Here is a 20,949-nt window from a genome sequence, read left to right as displayed (position 1 = left end):
GCTAACATATTAATAATTTTGTTTTCATATCGGTAGCTTTTTTTTTTACAGGTAGGTCTGATTTTTGCATGCTGGGCCACTTGAGGGTTGCCTCTGGACCAGATGCGACCTGTGGGCTGCTAATTGAATAGGCTTGTCCTACACGATGGCACATGGGGGAAATGTCTGTAGGTTGCTATCTGCAGCCTTAACACTAGATGCTACTAAATCCTACGTACTGCTCCTTTAAAATGAAGCGTCAACATATAATGATGCAAAGCTATATTCACATTAAAGATGCTTTTCTATAGCATTTTAAATACAACATGCTCAGACATTAAATGATGCAGGAAAATGAGTGTTTCTTGAGCTACCTTCCGTATTTTCCTCACTTTCACGTGAAGTTTGTCAAACATAAATTAAGATCCATTATTGTACAAGGTTACTATCACAGTCTCTAAATGACTGAGATGAAATGGATGAAAACATGTTGTCAAGTACAGTAAGTGACATTGACATTTATTTGAAAGAAAAAAAAAAGTTTCTTCCTTGTGTTGAAAAAGAAGCATTATGTATTTTTTCTAACTGTTTCTGTATCTATTAATGACTTTTCTTATTCAGGTTGTGCTATAGCATGAGACACACCTGACAAGTCACCATTTAATCCTGAGCTTGTTAATACTAACATGAGTCATATGAACATTTTTACACATTTGTCACATAGGACTGCCACAGAAGCGATGGTCATGAATCCTCCAGAGCCTGCCAAAGAGAAGGAAAAACAAGGCTTCTTTAGAGCCATTAAAAAGAAAAAGAAGAAGACACAAATAGTAAGATAATTTTATTCATTTCATCCAGCAAGCATATAAATATCGTGATGTTTTCCTTGTCTATAAAATGCATCATAGTGTGCTGATTAATCGGCTTTTCATTTGAAAATAACCAGTATTTCTGTTTTACTAACTACTTAACCTAACTGTAAGAATAAGCACTGTGGTATTTAGATGGTTGATCAGGTGCTGCAGTTGTTTTTCTGTTTGTTGTCAGAGATTTGTGTTGAGAGTTGTGGCTGTGCGTCTTCTGCCCCACAGACGGACATGGAGGACGGGAGGAACCCCAGCATCAAGAAAAGCCTTTTCCCCCTCTTTAGCTCTAAGAATAGCTTAAAGCACAACTCAGCTGTCAAAGTCCTACCTGTAGTCGCCTCGCCCATGGTACAACACCAGCCTACCGCGCCCTACCCTGCCTCACCAGTAATCTAACCTCAACACTACGGCTGCATGTGTACTCACACCGCACTCACCAGAACGAGCTGGTTTGAAATCCTCTCAAGCGCTTCATGATTGACTGATCCAGAAATATTTTCAATTGAAAGGATTTCAAATAGTCTAAAACCGCACGGTGTCTGTGCATCCATTATGTCTTTGCTACAGTGTGTGTCAAACACAGTCACCTTGTAGTCACATTGCATTGTGGGACATGTGTGCTGTTTGTGAGGCCAACACTTCTGCACGTCGAGACTCATACTTTCAAAACATCATTGTATCATATTGAACATATTTATAAGCACATGTTCACATTTATGGACTCTGGACTGTTATTTGCTTCCTTGCTGTGAGTTCAGTGAGAAAGCTGATTCCACTCTGTCTGTCAGTTTAACCCAGTCTTACAACTTATAAAATACCAATGATTGGTCAGCGGTCAGCTGCCATCTGCATTAGATACTTTAACCCTTTAAACCCGGAACAAATCGGCTTAAATTCTTTTGGAAGCATGGTAAAAACAAAGAAAGGTTCCACAAATTGGTAGATCGGGAAGATCATTTTTCAAATTAATTGTTTAAGTGGAAAAAAAAGATCTTTACGGGGGATCAAGATATCAACAACAAAAAAATTAAAATACAAATTATAGGAGAAATGCATCTGTAGGCTAATTTAATGCAAATAAAATGTTAGACTCTACATTGTATGCAGTTATAACTTAAATGTTAAACATTGTTAAGCCAGAGCGTTAACATCTGTCTCTGCGTTTGCCAAATAGCAATTTGTTTGATATCCATGGTACCAGATATATGAGACAGGGGTCAAAGGTCAGGGTGCAGTGTTATGAAGAAGTTCTGATTGTGTGCATACTTTATGCAACAGTACATACTTTGTAAAAGCAGCTAAGTACCCGCTAAATGTAAAAAGAAGAAGCATGTGAATCAGAACGCACCCAAAACCTTTTTTGCCATTCTATAGACTATAGTATGGTAGTATGGGTAATGAAAAGCACAGCAACTTTTATCGCACTTCCCAAGTTCATTTTGAATAGAGACTGCTGGTTTTACAAGTGGAAGCTGTGCATTCTTTGTGAAAAAAGAAGTTTGTTTTGAGAAGACACAAAGCATTTAAGTGTCATGTAATGCAGAGCAGCTGGACCTAAATGCAGGAGACGGCAGTCAACAGGAACTCAAAAAGATCACTTTATTCCAGGGACACAATAACTGAACATCACATGAGCAAATCAAAGAAACAAAGACTTAACTGAAAACCAGGACTTAAATACAAACTACACTGTGATGGGATAAAGTGCAGGTGGAGCGAGGGGCTGAGAAGCTCAGGTGAGGGGAATTAGGTGATGAAGCAGAATAACTGAGGAGGGAAGGACTAACAAGGCTGATGCAGGGCAGGTTCGTAGATGGTGTAAAGGAGGGAGCAGCAGCACAGGAACACAAAGGGGGGAAACACAACACTAAATCTCGAAACCAGACAAACTCAATCATCTTAATAACTAACTGACCAAATGAAAACAAAGACAGACTAACTAATGAAGACTTAAATGAGTCTTTAACAGACACTCAGTCCAGTCTTCTCAAAAGTCTGAAGGAGTCAGGGCACAGCAGACTGTGACAGTAAGAACTGTAAAATGCCGTTCCTGAACATCCAGACGTTTTCACTCCCATTTTTATTTGATGATTTAGGTCTGAGAATGTGTTGGTCCATTAAATCAAAGGTTCCTAACTGGGTGTCACAGTCCAAAAGTGGGTTACTGGTCCATTCTGAATGGACAGCAAGTGACCCATGGATGTATCAAGTTTGTAAAAAAACTAAACACTTTATTTTAAAGTACAATGAATTTCTGGCACAGAGCTTTTATGTTGAAGTGCCATTTCTGTTTATTCTTGCAATATGTTTTATTTCTTTGTGTTATAAGCTAATGTGTTGTCACATGTTAACAAAATTGAATATTTGGAAAGTTATCGAACGTGTGGACCTTGAACCAGTGACTGAACTATAAAATTTCACCTCTTTGTTAACTCCCCATTCCTTTCCATCCTTTGGGTTCGGACCCAGAGCTATAACAGATAAACGTTTGAGACTTCAGTTTTGGCACACTGATTTTATTTGACATACATGTGTAATTCTTTTTATTCTCGCAAAAAGGGGAGTAGTGTACAGATGCAGAGACTTGCACAAAAGTAAAATAGAAGTAACAAACATAAAAATAAATATATTATTATAATTCAGAGCACCAATATTTCTATTTTGACTGGTGAAGCATTAATAGCACCAGTTTGGCGGACTACAAACCAACTGCATGAGTGAAATCATCTTATGTGATGCAACTCAGCAAATCATTCAAAACATATAGAGAGACAGTTAAAAAAGTACCTTCCATCCAACTAATTTCCAGCCCCCCCCCTCTCATAAATTAACAAATCACCTGCTGGATGTAGCTATCAATCTATTGGAAAAAAAAACAAAAAAAAAACAGATTAATTGATAATTAGAATGATCATTACTTGCAACCCAACTCTGCATTATAGTCTGAGAAATCACAGTCAAACACAAACTTTCGGAAAACTTTTTTTCTGTATCAAGTCATAACTAATCGTCATCACCACCTCCTTGTGTTTTGTCTGCTGCTGCCAGAGGCGTGCATGAAGAAAAGCTCACCGGGATTTGAGATGTGATTTGAGTGAGATGTGTAGTGTGATGAAGTTGAGTGTGGTGACCTCGCCGCAGGAAGAATAACATTATCGTAAAGTCAGTATTTTGCATAACTGCTAATAATGTCCCTGTGTTTTTGCTTCTGAAATGTCAGGTTCCTGGTAACGGACAAGAACACCTGTCCCTTCAGAGGAGCTCCAAGTCGTCCTCTCACCATGGCAGCCGACGGAAAAACCGTGAGCGATCCCGAGACCGGGACCGGGAACAGAGTCGGGATCGAGACCGAGACAGAGAGAGGGAGAGGGAACGGGAGAGAGAAAGAGAGAGAGAAAGGGAGAGAGAGAGGGAAAGAGGGAGGGAGAGAGACAGAGTGAATGACTGGCCACCAGACAAACCAGTGGACTCACACTCACAGGTATGTAGCTGACACACTGGAGACTTTAATATGGATTTGCTGAAACATCATCACAAAAACTACCTATTTAGTTATTTCAATGAAAAAAAACTATATGTACATTGTGATATAAAAGTTCTATGCCAGCCTCAGTAAATGTCTATTTTCTGGTTAACTTTTCACAAATATAATATCTGCAGAGAGGTAATGTGCACAACTTATATTTACAACATGGTAGAGGTTGTTTTTTTTTTAAGACAACTTTTTAAAGGTGTTTTCATTCAGATATCTTGAGGTCACAGATCAGATGAAAATGGCCATGCCAGTTGTTACCCCACTAAAATGTAGCCTAACTTTGGAGCATGATTTGGCCCCTTTTCCAGTAATCAGTGCCAGCATGGTGTGCACCAATAGATGCCTTATGTTGTGTAGTTGCACATGACACCTTCATGCTTTCTTAAGAAATGAGTGCACCACAGTCTCTTCAAGACAGGAAAGTCAGCCTAGAATTATGCATCTAATAATAAAAAATCAAGCAATCAAAAAAAAACATAATAATCCTTCTTGCCCTCTGCTGGCATTCAAGAGAGAGAAGTGGCCTCGCTGACGCACCAAATCTTAACATCCTGCATTTGCTGTTATGAGTTAGGCTACGTCTTCAGTAGGACAGTGTAGGACAGTGTTGAAAAATGTTTGCACTTTTGTACGATTTATGGACAATAAGAAAAATATAAAGGTCTGCTCCTTTAGACCATCTATTGACTTTATCTCTTTCTCTCCTTAAAGAGTCAGCCACTCAAGTCGCTCCGCAGGCTCCTCCACCTCTCTCCTTCTTCCTCAAACCAAGGACAGCCTCCTCCTCCTCCTCCTCCAGACCTGCGCTTCCAAGCCCCCCTCCCCAACCCTCCTCAGCCCTCCTCTAAAGCGGGCTACCCCGAGGGTCGAGGGCACGCCGAGAGCAGGGGGCACGCTGAGAGCAGGGGGCACTCTGGAGTGAGCAGCTCTGCCCAGGCGAAGAGCCGCAAGGCCAGCTACCCCCTCCCCGGACAGATCGAGTCCAGCTGGCACGTCTCCGCTTTGCAGCGGGCGGAGGGTGCTCAGTTCACCCCCGAACAACTGGGCATCAAACCGGGGCAGAACGGACCCACCTTTACCCGAGCCTCTCGCACCAGAATGCCAAACCTCAACGACCTAAAGGAGACCGCGCTGTAACCCCCCGACCCCAAACCACACCACCTCTATGTCTCCATCCTGGAAGCATCTGCCAGAGGCAGACATCATGGTACTGTAGTAAAAGTTTACATGAAAGTCTATTTTACTGGATCCAGTCCTCATTCAGAAACGTAGTTATTGTCGATGCTCATGTCTCTGAAATCTACAAAGACTAGACACTGCAAGGGCAAACACCAGTAACAGTGTTGTTTAGGGATTTAAAGACAGGGAAGTGCCAACTCCCTCTGGGAAGCCAGCACTGTATCAGTTGTATTATTCTCTCTCTACATAACAAGGCTAGAACATCAGAGTAAAGCTGATCTTTCCTGTCAAGGAGACACTGCCCACGTGGCCTCTTTGCTGCCATCTTCTGCTCACAGGACACTACAGCAAAGCAACACATCAGACAGCCGCCGTCACACCGGTGGCCAATAAACTCTAATGTTTTTCAAGCTCTGATATTTGATAAGAACAAAGAAAAAAAAGGATTTCTATCAACATTATTTATTAAATATTTATTTGTTTTAAATTCAAGGATATAAGCTATAAATGACACAGTATGTAGGCTATATGGGAATATTATAAGGTAATATAGAATTAAATGTGTAATTGCAAGAGCTTTAGTTTCGACTCAAAGAAATGCATAGATATTTATGTGTTGATAATACAATATGTCAAAAGGAATATTTAATAATGGTGAATGTCCTTTTTTGTTCAATTTGATATGTTATTAACAGATTTTCACGTTATATCATGTTTTTTTCACCCTTTTTATTTATTTCTTTTTTTTCATTCAAATGTAAAGAAATCTTGATGAATACTTGTTGCCCAAAGTGGAAAAAAAAATCTCAGACATTTTATCAAGTGCAAACTTGCCCATCACTCTTATGACATCAGTTATGAAGTTTTGTGACAAGTCGGGCTATTTGTCAACAGGATTTGGTAGCAGATCAGCCGGAGTGAGACTGTTAGGCTCTGTGCTTTACATACAGTTATTGTCAGTTCACTCTTTGGTGTCACCGTTTTGAAATAAGCCCTGTTTTCAGTCACTCAGTTCATCAGCGACAACATCTTTCCAGCTCTCTGCTGCCATGTTGGTTTTGTCTATAGCCTTAAAAGCAAGAAATGGACATCAAGACTTTGATTGGTGGTGAAAACTTATCCTCTTGAAATGAGGTGTGATTAACTCATACAAGTGTGCAAGATAGTAGGACAGCACTCTGCAAAAAGGCATACCTCACCTACAACCTTTAAGATCTGAAAGGTGAAGTCTGGTGTATTTTATATTTACTTATTGTCAACAAATCTCATGAAAAGACCAACAATGAATTTAACAAGTGTGTGTGTCCAGAATCTGATATAGCTTTTTCCTCTGTGCCATTAGGTTTTGTCAAAAAACAAAGCCGCTCAGACCAAAAGAAAATTGTGCAAGCAGCTTAATATGTTTATTTTAAGGCAGGCACCTTAGATAGAGGAAGTCAGTTGCAGATGGTGCAAACATGCACAGGACTTTCACACAGCAAATCAGTGTTTGTAGCCCAGTGTCAAAGTTGGCTTCTTTTAATAACAACATTACATGGCATGCTACTATGCGTAGCATGTTACGCCGGCTACATATGTGATGTCTGTCACGTGACACAGGTGACGTTTTGTCAGTAAAGAAAGCACTTAAAGCCATGACATTTTTTCCCTATACCTTACCACCTGGTTTTCTTAACCACAAAGCTTTATAGCAGAATGGCACCCTTTTCATAACATTAAGGACATGTTTGAAACTGTGACTGTAAGAATGGTAATATATATCATTTTGGGGATGGCCATATGTTCCTAACTGCTAATTTCTCTGATGTTTAAACTGAAGTTTAAACATAGAAAAGTCTACTAGTCATAAAGTAAAAAAAAAACAAAACTTTGCTCGATTTTGATAGTTTTCAAAGTTTAATCTATAAGGTTAAATGTTGTCTAAAAAAAAAAATCCATTATCCCATTTTTCAAAACCTAGTATTATTTTAAATGCTTCTGGCATTTTGCACATCAAATTGTGAACATGACAAAGACTCTCCAGATAAAGGTTAATGAAAAATATTTGCTAAAAGCTTTGTTCTTAATCAGCTAGTATATTTGGTGCCAACTAGTGAGGGTACAGCAATGTTTAATCAACTAGTGGACTGACTGCACACAGCTCATGTGTTGTTTTAAATGTTAGTGGAAATTATTATCCCGTTATCTCAGCATTAGAGAGGGTTGCCAATAACTATAAAAACACATTAGTGAGCCACACTTGCAATGGATGACATGTTCCTTCATGAACATGTGTACTGTAATTTATTTTAAATCTATCCCGTATACCCACATACGCCCTGCTACTGTAAATACACACTACAGCACCAACTGTGTTTTCATCCGCGGCTGAAACTAGTCCCTAAAAAACTTTTTGAAGTATTCTGTTCAAAACTATGGTGTCCAGCCAGCTGAGGAAAAACGTGGCCTTTTTTAAATACAGAAGTGAGCAAAGATTTTTATTAGGAGCCAGTGGCCTTAACAGGCTGAAGAAGACAAAAAGTAGTAACTGAGCCTCGTAAAAGTAAAAATATTTAACCTGGCTTAATTTTTAACCTGGCTTAACACTCAAACACATACTGACACGTTGCTGGTAGATTACTTGTTGTCTGTAACATTAATGCTGTATTTTATTTTGTTGTCTCACAACTGCTGTTTTGTATTTTGGCATCTAGTAAGCCTTTAAACACATTAATCTCTCGCTCCAACAGAATTCCTGGATTGTATTTCAGGTATCAAAAACAACACGCCCCCACCAACACAACCCCTTGTGCTGTTTTGGGCCTGCAAACACAATAGGGTTGTTATGTTGTTGGGCATGTTTTCTTTCATGGGATTTGTTGACAATAAGAAAGATATAACATAACACCAGACTTCTCCTTCGGTGTGTGTTTACATTTCTCTGTGTGCATTTTAAAAGCTTGTGTTCTCAAAGTTTTTGCAAATGCCTTTTGTAAATGTGAATTTGGTTTTCCTATATTCGCATTACAACTTTTATTTTTAATATTAATATTCATGATCAGGGATGATTTTACTTAACTAGGTTATTCATAGAAGCATTTACTAGTTGTCTACTGACCTGTGGATGATAAAAAAATATATAGGACAAAACACTATTAGTGGCCTAAAATATACAGCTTAGTTTTTCTTTCAGTCTTCCCTTTATCCTTTGTTCCTTCCTCTTCATCTGTGGTTTTAAAGCTAAAGTAAAGAGCTTTTATATCACAGAAGGAGGGAACAATGGAAATAAGGCAGGATGCATTTGTGCAAAATTCAAGACATCTGTGGACTAAAGAGAGAGTTTTAGAGGATCTCATGTTTCATTTTGCAAAGGATGAAAACACACAAGCAAAAAATGAAAACACAAAACGACTACATGGCTGATTGAAAGCAATAACATTCAGAAGGAGACTCAGCCTGATGCAGGTTGTAAGAGCCAAATCAGTCGCGAGTTAAACAGGAGCCAAATATAGCACAGAGAAGGATTTCCATTAGGAGATTGTGATTAAAGCAAGAGAAGTGTCCACGTATACTATCAAGACATCGCTCTGCAATACATTTTTTATTTCCAATTTGTCCTTGAGCACGACCCAGGGCAGGTAAAACTGCCGTGTGTTGTGTTTCACTGAATAATCCTGATTGCTAATGATTGTAAATGACTGCTGATGTGGGTTTGTCTATATCATTAACGGGACAGAGTGATGACAAAGCTTGCCTTGCCAGTGACCCGAAGCCTTATATTAGCTCACTGACTCAACACATCAGATGCAGACGGAGGCTTCAACCCCCAGCAAGTCACACAACAACTGAGATGAGAAGAAGAATTTTTGTTCACAAATATGAATGTGTTTCCTAAAACATCTTTTCTTTTTCATTAAGCTGTTTCCCACTTCTTACAGGGTGTAAATAGAAATAATAGAGTGTATCTATACTGACCATTCTACTTTAAAAATGTTAGGGTCTCACAATAAAAGCCAACTGTACATTTTTGAACGGCTCACGTGTTTGTTTTTGTAAACACGGACAGACACAACATGAGAACAGACATCACATCATACAAGTGTTCGTTTAATCAAGGAAATAGTTTAAAGATACAATAAAGATCACACTTCAGAGGGACTCTGAAAAGCACCATGGGAAATTAAAATGTTACAGAAAGAAAGGAGTTAACCACAGAACAAAACCACATCTGAATGTTAGTGACACCACTTTGTAAAAATTTGCCTGAGGTAAAAAAAAAAAGTATATATGTGTGTGTGTGTGTGTGTGTGTGTGTGTGGTTACAGACAAAAAAAGAGAAACTGGAAATGAAGAAAATTTCAAGAAAAAATCTGACATTATTTCACATTTTTCTTATTATTAACAACTCTCATAAAAGGACCAAAATAAACAATGTGATGGTCATTTTCTTAATATTTTATGTGTTTTTGTTCATACAATAAAGGTGACTTTTTCTATGGGTCACAATTACATATTTTTATATTTTAAGAATGGTAAAACTTAGTTTGGTTTGGATAGTCTGCCTACAGATTTAGTATTTTGTAACATTTCAGCAATTCATCTGTTTGCTCTGTCTATAGATTTTTATCATTAAGTATCCTATGTGACAATTTACCACGTTATTAGAAAGATTTATTTTAACTTGTACTGTTCACAAATAACCTGAAGATTATATTTTGAATATCTTGAGAGTGAAGTGAAACAGTTGAATCTCAACTAATAAACTGTTGAAATGTTACATGATAAACTAAAAAAAGACTGAGTGAATTCCTTAAACAGCTGGGCACTGTAGTTTTCAGCAAACGTTACTCGAACAGGAGTGAGTAACACACTTGTTAGGGACTATTTTCTGCTGGGGATGAATACATACATGATACATACTGAACCATTAAATATTTAGAGCCAAAGGATAGTGTAAATATTCTTGACTATAAATATACACCAGTGCCCATGTTATTTGTTATAAAGTAACATGTCATATATATACAGCAGTGTGGCTCGCTGGTGTGTTTTCAATAGTTTGGGAAAAAAATAACAATAAATATATTAAAATAAAGGAATACCAGGTTTTGGCAACACTTCAGTTCATTGTTGGTTTAAGTCTTTTCATGGGATTTGACATGTAGAATATAACCCGTGTTATCCTTTACAGAAAATAAGGAGGAAGCTGGCTGAAAGGTCCCGATTTATTGTTAAAATCAGGAGAAGAATTTCACAGGAGGACACACACATTTTTGGATGCAACCTCCATAGCAACGCTGCTTCTCCGTCTCAATGCCTAATTATTGCATTGAATTTATGCCATTTCATTGCAAATGGAACAATCTATTGAGAAAGCATCAAACTAAAGCCCCCAGTGTGAGACTGGTTTAACACAGACAATGAAAATCGGAGTGAATGAAAGCTTGTTGACCACATCAAACAAACATTCTCATGAAATCACTTAAGTCAAACTGTTTTGATCATATACTAAAATATATATATATATATATATTTGGATGTATTTTGTGGTTTTATAGATGTAGTTGAAAGGGACCAAATCTGTGGATATAATAACAGAACACACACTCTGACGATGGGGTGATTTAGATGACGTTTTGGTGGGAGAATGCCTCAGGGACAGCAGGGGAGGAAAGGTTCAGATGCATTTGTTCATGCAGAGCAGCAGCTCCAGGCGTAGAGCGATGCGTGTGTGCCATCCGAGGGGTAGGATGCGGATGTAGCGTGCCACGATGGGTGGCCGCAGGAGGTTCTGCACAGATGAGGAGCGGTCAGAGTTTCCATAAAACACCTAATAGAAGGAGCCAAAGGTCAGGATAGATTAATATAGACATTAATACTAACTGAAACATTGTTGTCTTTTTCAATAAAGTGATTACAGTTTGACTGTGTTTAGCTGACCCTGTTGTTTCCAGTCTGGTCTTTGTAATAGATCCAGTTGAGTTTTTCATCTGTGCGGTACTGAATGCTGTATTTGGTGATCCACTCCTCCGCATCACAGCGGCCCTGAGTGAGTATCCCAGACACCACCATCACCTCCTTCAGGTCGATCTGCACCCACTGATTGTTGTCCTGGAACTTAGATAACCAGGCACACCTGCAGCAGAAACACAAACACAGGATGTGATGCAGCAGTGACACATGGACTCGTGGTTCAGTTTGACCTAATACCTGCTGCTATTTCAGAGAGCAGATAAAGATGCATAGCTGGTTTTAGGCCTTTTACAAAGCAGACATTGTGTCTACACATGGTAGAGAAAGCAAAGGTTGTACCAATAACATTAACAATGGCACTCTTGTGTTAAAGCCCCTTTGGGCTGAGTTTAAGAAAACAATACAATTCATATTTGATTAAAAAAAACCCTCTCACATAGAAAACATACATGGAATGAAATTATGTGGACAGATACAACAGAATAAAGTGAACCTTTTAAACATACAGTGTGCGGCAGCCTTGAGGTAAGTGTTAAGAACATGGATAACAACAATAGAACATATTCTTGAAACAGAAAAATTTACTTTCTCAGTTAGAGACTAATTTAAGAAACAGAGTAAATTATATCCCAAACGAAACTCTTTGAGACAGGTGTGTATTACTGAAATGTTAAAATGCTAATATGTTAATATTCTGAAATGTTATCGGACAAAATGGATCAAATCATGACAGTGAAACAAGTCACAGACATCACTTTCGCCACATAAGTCTTTGGGAAAAAGCATTTCTGGGACAAAATTGCATCATGTCATGGAAGTTGTATGTCCAGAGTTGCAAAGTTTGGTTTTTTCACGTGTTTTTGAAGGAAATTAAACCAATTTTGTGAGGTTTCAGAGGTTTAATTATTCATGAAATGCACCCAACTGCAGCAAATAAAAACTGATGTCAATCTAGGCGTTAAAGGGTTCAAGCAGCTGTTTATGGCATTCAGAGCATATATATGATTCAGAATTAGAGCCAGGATTGTCTACACATCAGATAGTGGTTTGCTGCTATATTAATGCTCTGAATGTCGTGTCAAGCGCCTTCAATATTGGAAGGGAAAAAAAAAACATGCAAAAACAGATCAGAGTCTTCAGCACTGAGAATAACAGCTCCTCTGCAGTTTTATTTAGCAGATCTATTCTTGCATTGCCTGTCTTATTTATATCTAAATATTTTTAAGTAAGAGCATATTGGTGCGTCACCTTTACCAAATGCACTTTACATAATGAGAGATGGGTTACATCTCTCTCTTTGACTGCATTTTTTCTAATTCTGTGAGACATACATCACAGATGGCAGACACCCAGACATTTGTTTATTGGGGTTAGAACAGTCGACCATCTCTGGCAAAAATATCAGCATTCATTGCAGCTATATAACTGCTATTTTTGCTGACAATCTGGAAATACACTTTTATCAAGTCTGTATGTTGGCCTGGACCTACCCGAAGCCCTGGCTGTTGAGCCGAGCCTTACTCGGGAGCCACGAGGAGAACCAGCCGGTGTACTGGTCCTGGTTGGAGCAGGTGATCTGGTCTGGACTCACCGATCCGGCCTCAAAGCCCAGCGGCTTGTGGTACGGACACTCTGCAAGAAGATCAGAGACAAATTTAGAAAACAGAGGTTTTAATTTAAATCTCCTTTGTTAATATGTTTGTTTTTAAAGACCTCCTGGCTGCATGGATTTCAAGGTCACCACCCCGACAGCGGAAAACACAAACATGTCTGCCAGGAGTTAAGCAGTAAAAACACTGAAATGTGACCAGCAATATAACCTTTTCTAGGTGCTTAATTCTCCATCTCTTCATCCTTTCCGTCCATCTCCATCCTCACACCCTCCCGCCCCCAAAGCCTCCAAAGCTCCCGCTTTTAGCAGACCCAGTGTGACCCATATCCCATCCTAAAAGCCTGCAGTTTAATTCTCCACAGTGAGAGATCAGCGATGTCCATTAGGGCGGCAGGTGGACAGATGGCCATGTCCCACTCTCCACAGCTTTGTTGCTCCCATATTTGATCTGTCAATCTGCCCTCTCACTTCCACTAAAACCACATGAGAGCAAAGTCCTTTGTTGACTTTATAAATACATTATAAATACATGAACGGAGAGAGCTACGCACAAGTTTTTCAGCCTCAAGATTCAGGTATAACATCAGCTGTGGATGTGCTTTTGTTTACTACTGGCTGAAGTGTATCTGGCACAGGGTCACATCCTGTCTAATCCCAGTATTACAACGCATACAGCAGTAGCAGCGCCTGTGTGAGTCAGGAGATAAGTGTTTACATAACAGTAATGCGAGTGACTCTATAGTCCTCCCTAATGTATTCCAAGAGTGGAATAAAACACATTCAGACAGCTGAGTTAATATCAAAACCCCAAAAGGTGAGACACAATACAACTGAGGTGGAATAAAGTCTGAGGCCGTGCAGGAAAGCCTGTCCCGCTCATCATTTATCATCACAGGTCTATGTCGTGGTAATGACTAGTTTCTGTGATTGTGCAATCTATTACAAACCCTGTAATCTGAGCATCCTGTTCTGAGATAATGAATATCTACTGAACTTCTTTTTCTCCTCTCCGTCATCCGTTGCCATGTGATTTGTGGCTCAGCTGACACACAGTGAGTCACCGAGGAAAACCCTTTCACTGTACATCAGCTCTGTCTTTCTCTTCTCTTCATGATCTTCATGTCTCCAGCCCAGTAAGGCTGCTGTCAGTTGTTTTTTGTGCATTTGCTGCTTTGTAGAGATAGATCTCAAAAGTGCAGATTTCACAGAGATTTGGTGGAAACCCCAGGCTGAGTCCTTAAAGTGATTTGAAAAATGGAGATTTCCATCTGCTACTGAACATGACGTGATGTGATCGAAAGCTCCACACAAGCTACTAATGGAATTTTTTGATCATTCAAGCTTGAGAATGAATGAAAACAATCTGCCACATGTAACCCATGATTCTCTATATTGTGTGAGTTTTGATGCAGATTAATATCCACATGCAGACCACATTTTCTTATTATTGAAATAGTACATTTAGAGGATTGTGCAGCCTTAGTGGACGCTTTTCTGCTTGTTTTCATGGCTCCATCTGCATCATCCTCTGCGAGGATGTCCAATGGAGCATGTCCACCCTGTGGCGTCAAATCTGGAGTCTTATGCACTCATGCATGTACATGGACATAATATAGAGATTCCCCTTCTCTCTGCCTGTGTCTCTATAACACAGACATTAGAACTCCCTCTCTATCCACATTGAGGAGCTTGAATGATTTGTCATTTTGTTTGTTTTTTAAGCAAAATGCCCCAAATGTAATGGTTTAAGCCTCTCAAATATGAAGATTTACATTGTGCTGATTTACATTAAAATTACTTTCTTTGGATATCATCAACAAAATGATTAATCCATGAATGGAAATTTTTTTTGGCAGGTTGAAGGTGCTGTATGTGATAGTCAGAGCAGATAGGAGTCAAAGTCTGAGCCACCATTTTTTTGCCTATGGCTCTTAACATGTAGGTGGCTGAGCTAACTTGATACAACAGTTTCTATGGTATCTAACCAATTAGTGCCCTGCAGTTAAGTTCAATTTGTTTCACAATTGTTTCACGATCCCGAACATTAGTCTCCTGGAGAAAAGTTCTACGTTTGTTTGACCCATGCACTACCCCGAGCAACCCCATTATGTGGAGTTTTGCATTTTAACTACTTACTTCTTTATTCCTGTCAGCGCATTGGTCACATGATTACAGACTTCTTGATTATATAGATTACATGCAAATTACAGGCTCATGATTATGTGGTATATATAACTAATTTTAGTGCATTTCTTTTCGTAGGTACAACAGTGCATTAGAACAGCCTGAACAGCACAATCAGTGTGCAACAGTGCTGACAAAGCTAACAGTGTTAACTTATCAGGTAACCGGACGGTGGGCACTACGCTTCTGTGACAATGCTGTTCCCAAATATTGTTCAGGACAGCGCTATCAGTGGTAATTGCTGTATGAGCAAAGTGCAGAGGTAATTAGCTAGCGAGCATGAAACACACAGGGACTTATAAATGGTGATATCCACACACGGTTAAAACCTCTACCACAACAAAAAACAGAGAAGCTCGGATAACAACACACACAGAGGTAGCATGACTGCATTCTCTGCCCAGAATGCCATTACTCTATTATATCTTTACAGCAAGTCATTTTTGCTTTGTAATGTTCTGTCTAATGTCACTTTTTTTTTGATTGACAATAAAATTAATCAGTAGTTGCAGACATACTGCGCTGTACACTAGATTTCCAGCAGGTTGAAGAGTCCCACATGAAGCATTTGATTCTAGTTCTCGTCCACTCTCTCAGTGAGCTTGCGTGTTGGCAAGTTCATTATCTGAATCTAACTCTGACATCATAATTTAGTCCTGGTTACTGGTACTATTATTAGATTAATGATTCAATTTGATCCTCAAATCCAAATAAGTTGCTCAATTAGTGGGTCAATTATAAAATGATCTGTGTTCAGTATGAAGTTCAGTGCACAAGTGATGTGAAAGCCATTATGAGTGAACAAAAGATACTAAGTGCAATAAATATAAAACATTCTTTTTTTCCACAAATTAAGGGTCTATTTTTCCATGTATTTTTAATTACATCACAAAAAAATGTGTGTGTTGTTTTTTTTTCTTCAGAGAGCAAACTGTCTTATGTAGTTCTTACCTGGCATGCAGTCCACTCCTCTCACCATGGAGGAGCCGGTCCCGATAGAGGACATCTCAGTCGGGGACTCTCCTCCTTCACAGTCACATTTGCAAGACCTGCTGGTCCATGCCTCAGACACTCCCGCCTCATGTAAACACACACAAATCACATTAATAGATGCAAAATAGTATCATCACAAAAACAAAAAATACAGATGGTTTGCAAAAAAAAAAGAATCTAAATGCGCTTTCTTTTTAAACTAAACTGCATTTCATTCAAAAACTGCTGATTTTAATGCTTTTTGAGGCTTCTTCATACCTCTTGAGCATGGCTGCTGATGAACACTGTTAAGGTAGATGGACAGAAGCACAGAGCAGGAAAAAAAGAGTGTTAGGACACAATTGTCACCCAAAATCTATGCATCAGCCTGTCAATATAACCACAGTAAGAAAACGTAAATAAACACAATGCAAACATAAAGAATCAAATATGGTGTCACCAAAGAAAAATCTTGGATGATAATCTGAAGGATAACTGATGAAATCTGATGTATTTGTCAAAGTCTCAGATAGGAATCTGTTTGTCCTTCAGAGTTTTAAAGGTTTCATTCAACATGTTTGAGGAACTCCTTCTGATGTAACAATTATCAATCATAATTATGTGTTCAGCAGCACAAGGTGAAAAAGACTGAAATCGTACCGTTAGCTCCCAGAAGGAGCAGGACCAGCAGGAAAAGCCGCACGTAGAGAGTCATCTTCCAACCTGCTCCAAACCAGACGACACCGACTATAGAGTGAGCAACCAAGCCAGCAGCGATAGACAGGCTGGATTACAATAATCTCCACCGGACACTAATGGCCTTACCTAATGCCATCCTTATCTGACAAAGCCCCTCCTACAGCTGTTCACCCACCACCATCAACACCATCAGTGACCACCACGCCGTATGGAGAGCACTGCACAGCAGCAGGGGTCAAGTCAAAAATCCTGCAGAAAAAAAAAAGCTACAGAGGGGTCAATTGGATATGTTACATGATTCGGGTTGGATCGTATGTGTGTGTGTGTGTGTGTGTGTGTGTGTGCAAGAGAGTGAGAGAGAAGGATCTGGAGGCGGTGATGGCTAATGCTGGGCCTTGTGATCCATATGATTGACCAGAAGGTCGACTTTTGTGTGACTGTAAATGGGTCTTCCCGTATTTGCTTCGTTTGTTATTTGCATTATCCTGTTAATTTTAATACAGAAAGAAAGAAAGAAAGAAAGAAAGAGTATACGAGAAGGTACATATTTTTAGATTTTTACATACCCCTTATTTTCTGTTTCTTGTAATTTTTTATGCTTATATATGAGAGCGACTGTAAGATCCCAGTTTTCTCTAGGGATTAATAAAGCATTTCCTTATTTATGTAAATAGCATATCCTCTGATACACTTATCTTATATACTAAATTTCAAAACAAATGCAAACATTTGGAGCCTTAAAGGGGCAGAAGGTGATATTTTTATCTTGTGTGCACAAGATAAATAACTTTTTCCAACAAGATAAAAACTTGTGTGCACACATGATTTTAAAAAAATCCCCCTTTTAGGAAGCACAGCCCAAAAATAAAATAAAATAAGATAAATCTATAATTTTGCTTATATGTGAGTTTGATGAGAATTTTGTGATGAATAAAAAAAGCCTGAATTTGGGAAGTGTTTTATTCCAGAAAAACAAAATACATAACAATCAGGTTTTTACATCTTTATTATCTCAAGGTAGTCAAAAGTTAAACAAGTGCAAAGCTGTCTTAGGTTAAAGGGTTCAAACTGATCATGACTTTTGTGTCTCCTGCGGACAGTCAGGCCAAAGATGTCTGAATTCACAGCAAGGGTTTCAAAGCTGCTGGGTGAAGGTAAATTAATCCTAATTAAGCAAAGCTGTCTCCAATTTGTGTTCATTAAGACAACCTTTTCCCTTCTCAGACACTCTTGTCTGTCCTGCTCTTGTTCCTGGTGACCGTCTGAAGACGTTGCTGTCGTTTTCATCAGCTGATTTCTCTCTGCGATTGTGTTTTTGAAAAAACTGATAAAGAAGAATGAAGGCTCCTATCCGAGCAACACGCAGGATTCCTCCACATACAAAGACGAGGTTTCGAGATCACTCCACTCTGATCTACAGAGCTCATAAAGAGGTCAGAGCTACAGCAGACATGTGGTGTTTGAAACTTTAAAAACATATTATATATATGCATATTAAAAAGATTTTAAAAATCCTGAAGTGGAGAGACTACTCTTGAGTACATTGCTGACGTGGACAGAGCGTGAAGTAAATCGCAAACCATGTGTGTGAGACTCACTCACACACTTGTGGGTGTCTGAGAGCTAACCAGCTACTTGTATATAAGTATAGATATCCAAGGTTTTGTTTTTATGCTTTTGTTGTTTTTTGTTTTGCTTTGCTTGTATCTTTTCTTTTTATTTATTTATTTTTTAATTATTTTAATGTTTTTTGTGTTGTTTTTTTTTTGTAATAAGACATTTGATTTGATAACCAAAGCTGACATTAATTGGAAAAAAGTTCAATAAAATATTAATGAAAAAAAAGATTTAAAAAATCCAGTGCTTTGGATTAAGCCAATGAAAAGAGTTTTGGTGGAACTTAAAATTTCCTGCAACTTCTTATCTCTCCTGCAGGCCAGTGCAGCTGGGATGAGGAGTCCAGACTTCCTGGCCAGTTGGCACAGTTTTCCAAAGCCAGTCCTGCTCAGACTGGTGAGCTCTGAGGCGTCCCGTCTGTCACAAACCAACAGACTGAAAGTGATCACTCTGCGGGAGATCAGTGCTGCTGTCACAATTGTACGACAGCAGATTTGTACGAGAGCTGCGGCATGAGGAGCTGGAAATGTTCATTAATTTTTAATAACTTTTATCATTAAAGAGATTATTGAAATGTTTAATCTGTTGCATTTTTTAATGCAAGTTTTGGATGCTGATTGTAGGTCAGTAAGTAAAATAACATAAGTAGTGTTCCAGTTGTACAAATGGCAGTGATGTGAAGATTTAGGAGGGTGTAGGAGCAGATTTTCAGTTTTAGATGCAAATTCCTGGTGTGCTTTTGTTTTCTCTGGCTGCATTTCTCAGATTTAGTGCACTTGGAAGGCTGATATAATTTGCTTTTAGTGATATAAAATGCTTTAGTGGGACATTCCTTGGCTATTTTAGACCTTTTGGAAAGATTAGAAAGTGAACTCTTACTTTAGGTTGGATCCAATAACGTCTACTCTGCATTCAAACATACAACTGACAAAAAAGGAGTGTGCAGAATTTTAACATGAGGCAGCCCAATGAGCAATGCAACATTAAAATATCAATGTCTTATGTCTGTCTTTGGATCTTTAGATTTGTCTGAAGATGTTAAGATTTTGGTTATTTAAAGTTGGAAAGAGAATGTTTGGACATCTAGTCTGAGCCAAGATTAAAGAGTAAACAAAATCTGTATCTATGACTAACAAAGTAAAAGGGAATATTCAGTGCTTTTGTGAAATATTTCTGTGTTTTTATGTACTTTTATTGAATGATTATTTTAAAATATGTTCTATAATTGGGCTATATAAAACAGATAAATCCTGGTCTATAACAGTGGTCTATTGCTCAGTGGGAGGGGAGCCTGTCCACTTGCCTTAAAAGTCCAGGACTTCGTGGCATCTAAGAGGTTGAAAAATCAAAACTTTTCCCATGTACCAAACAGGTAGACCTAAGGTGGTCAACATCACATCTGGAGTGAGTGATTTGTTTGTTCTGGGCTGCTGTCACACAACATAGCAGACTCCAACCCCCTATCAGGCTGCTAGGAATATTTCACCCACAGTATGGCCATTTGTGTACCAGTTACTCATCACGTGTTACCTTGAGTTTTGATGAAATCTTATGTTGAAGAACAGCCTGAATAAGGCAAACACTTCATAAATTATAAATAAACAGGACTGCATTTAAAACATAATTTTACAAACTTGTGCAGTAGGCCTAAAATCCAAGTCTAACGTATCCTGCCATGTGCTCAGTAGCCTACCTCCTAAAAACATGCATTTATACTAGTTATGTTTTATCGTTTTCAGCAAAAAAAGCATGTGTTTTGGAAGAACTGAGCGTCCCGTGGTCCTCATTTGACTTCATTTCGTGTTATTTACTTTTTTACTTTTTTTGCAAGAAAAACCAAGTTTACGAATTCAGGGTAACAAACAAAGTGTTTACGGATGGAGTAGCCTCTGTTTTAAAAGGCTGTTCACACACCTGAAAAGGGTTTAAGAAATACTTAACAACTTGTTAGAATTGGCCTGATGGTGGTGCCAAAGTGAAGGTCATGAAATCGTTAATATTAATTATGAGAACCACAAACTTTCATGACCAGCAGTTTTCATATCAACATCTTGTCAAGGACCAAAGTGCGCTCTCCATGTAAAGCCCAAAATAACATTTCGTTAGACGCATGGGCCACAGAGGTGATTTGCACGAGTGAAGTGAGTCATGTTGGTTATCACCTGGGGAATATTTCGCAGGTATTTCAAGGAGGAACAGGAGAGAGGAGGTGGAGCAGCTGGTCCTCCATTCTGTGTTGTGGTTTCTGCCTCCGCCTCCTCTGTGCGCTCCTCTCTCTTCCTGTTGCAGCAGCAGTTCCTGCAGCGTTTCAACACTCTGCTAATGGTAATATTACCTTTTTAAACGCAACAGTT

The 20,949-nt window shown here is 38.8% G+C and overlaps 2 protein-coding genes and 1 long non-coding RNA gene across 8 annotated transcripts in view; 2 read left to right on the top strand and 1 right to left on the bottom strand.

Annotated features, from left to right (window-relative positions):
- Positions 1-9,570, top strand: part of cdkl5 (cyclin dependent kinase like 5) — a 39,836-nt gene extending 30,266 nt beyond the window's left edge. For 4 of the 6 annotated variants that reach the window (XM_042483502.2, XM_042483566.2, XM_042483445.2 and 1 more), the window contains 4 exons: positions 704-809; positions 1,071-1,232; positions 4,066-4,326; positions 5,092-9,570. In XM_042483502.2, the coding sequence (XP_042339436.2) occupies positions 704-809; positions 1,071-1,232; positions 4,066-4,326; positions 5,092-5,517 (955 nt within the window). In that variant the 3' untranslated portion in view covers positions 5,518-9,570. The remainder of the gene's footprint in view (positions 1-703; positions 810-1,070; positions 1,233-4,065; positions 4,327-5,091) is intronic. The other 2 variants (XM_088075837.1, XM_088075846.1) reach the window with 2 other exon arrangements.
- A 54-nt stretch (positions 9,571-9,624) lies between these two features.
- rs1a (retinoschisin 1a) lies at positions 9,625-17,072 on the bottom strand. Its single transcript, XM_042485327.2, has 6 exons — positions 16,940-17,072; positions 16,559-16,584; positions 16,259-16,385; positions 13,002-13,143; positions 11,479-11,674; positions 9,625-11,368 (listed from the first exon to the last, which is right to left on the bottom strand). The coding sequence occupies exons 1-6, from the start codon at positions 16,992-16,994 to the stop codon at positions 11,216-11,218; spliced, it is 699 nt and encodes a 232-aa protein (XP_042341261.2). The 5' UTR covers positions 16,995-17,072; the 3' UTR covers positions 9,625-11,215.
- Positions 17,073-17,985: 913 nt separating this feature from the next.
- LOC148190376 (uncharacterized) lies at positions 17,986-19,176 on the top strand. Its single transcript, XR_015776250.1, has 2 exons — positions 17,986-18,411; positions 18,914-19,176. It is a non-coding gene; the product is annotated as an uncharacterized LOC148190376 (long non-coding RNA).
- The last annotated feature ends 1,773 nt before the right edge of the window (positions 19,177-20,949 follow it).

The sequence above is a fragment of the Plectropomus leopardus genome, chromosome 1 (assembly GCF_026936395.1).
Source record: "Plectropomus leopardus strain MGB_pleo_1.0 chromosome 1, ASM2693639v1, whole genome shotgun sequence".
NCBI lineage: Eukaryota > Metazoa > Chordata > Actinopteri > Perciformes > Serranidae > Plectropomus > Plectropomus leopardus.
Note: the sequence above shows the minus strand (reverse complement) of the source record. Positions and strands in the feature narration are given on the sequence as shown.

Bases quoted from the DNA above. Each gene is read 5' to 3' on its own strand.
- rs1a (XM_042485327.2), bottom strand. From the start codon at position 16,994: ATGACTCTCTACGTGCGGCTTTTCCTGCTGGTCCTGCTCCTTCTGGGA. The intron at 11,675-13,001 runs GTAGGTCCAGGC...TTTCTGCTGCAG, and splicing joins CTCAACAGCCAGGGCTTCGG to GTGTGCCTGGTTATCTAAGT. The intron at 11,369-11,478 runs GTCAGCTAAACA...TCCTTCTATTAG, and splicing joins ACCAGACTGGAAACAACAGG to GTGTTTTATGGAAACTCTGA.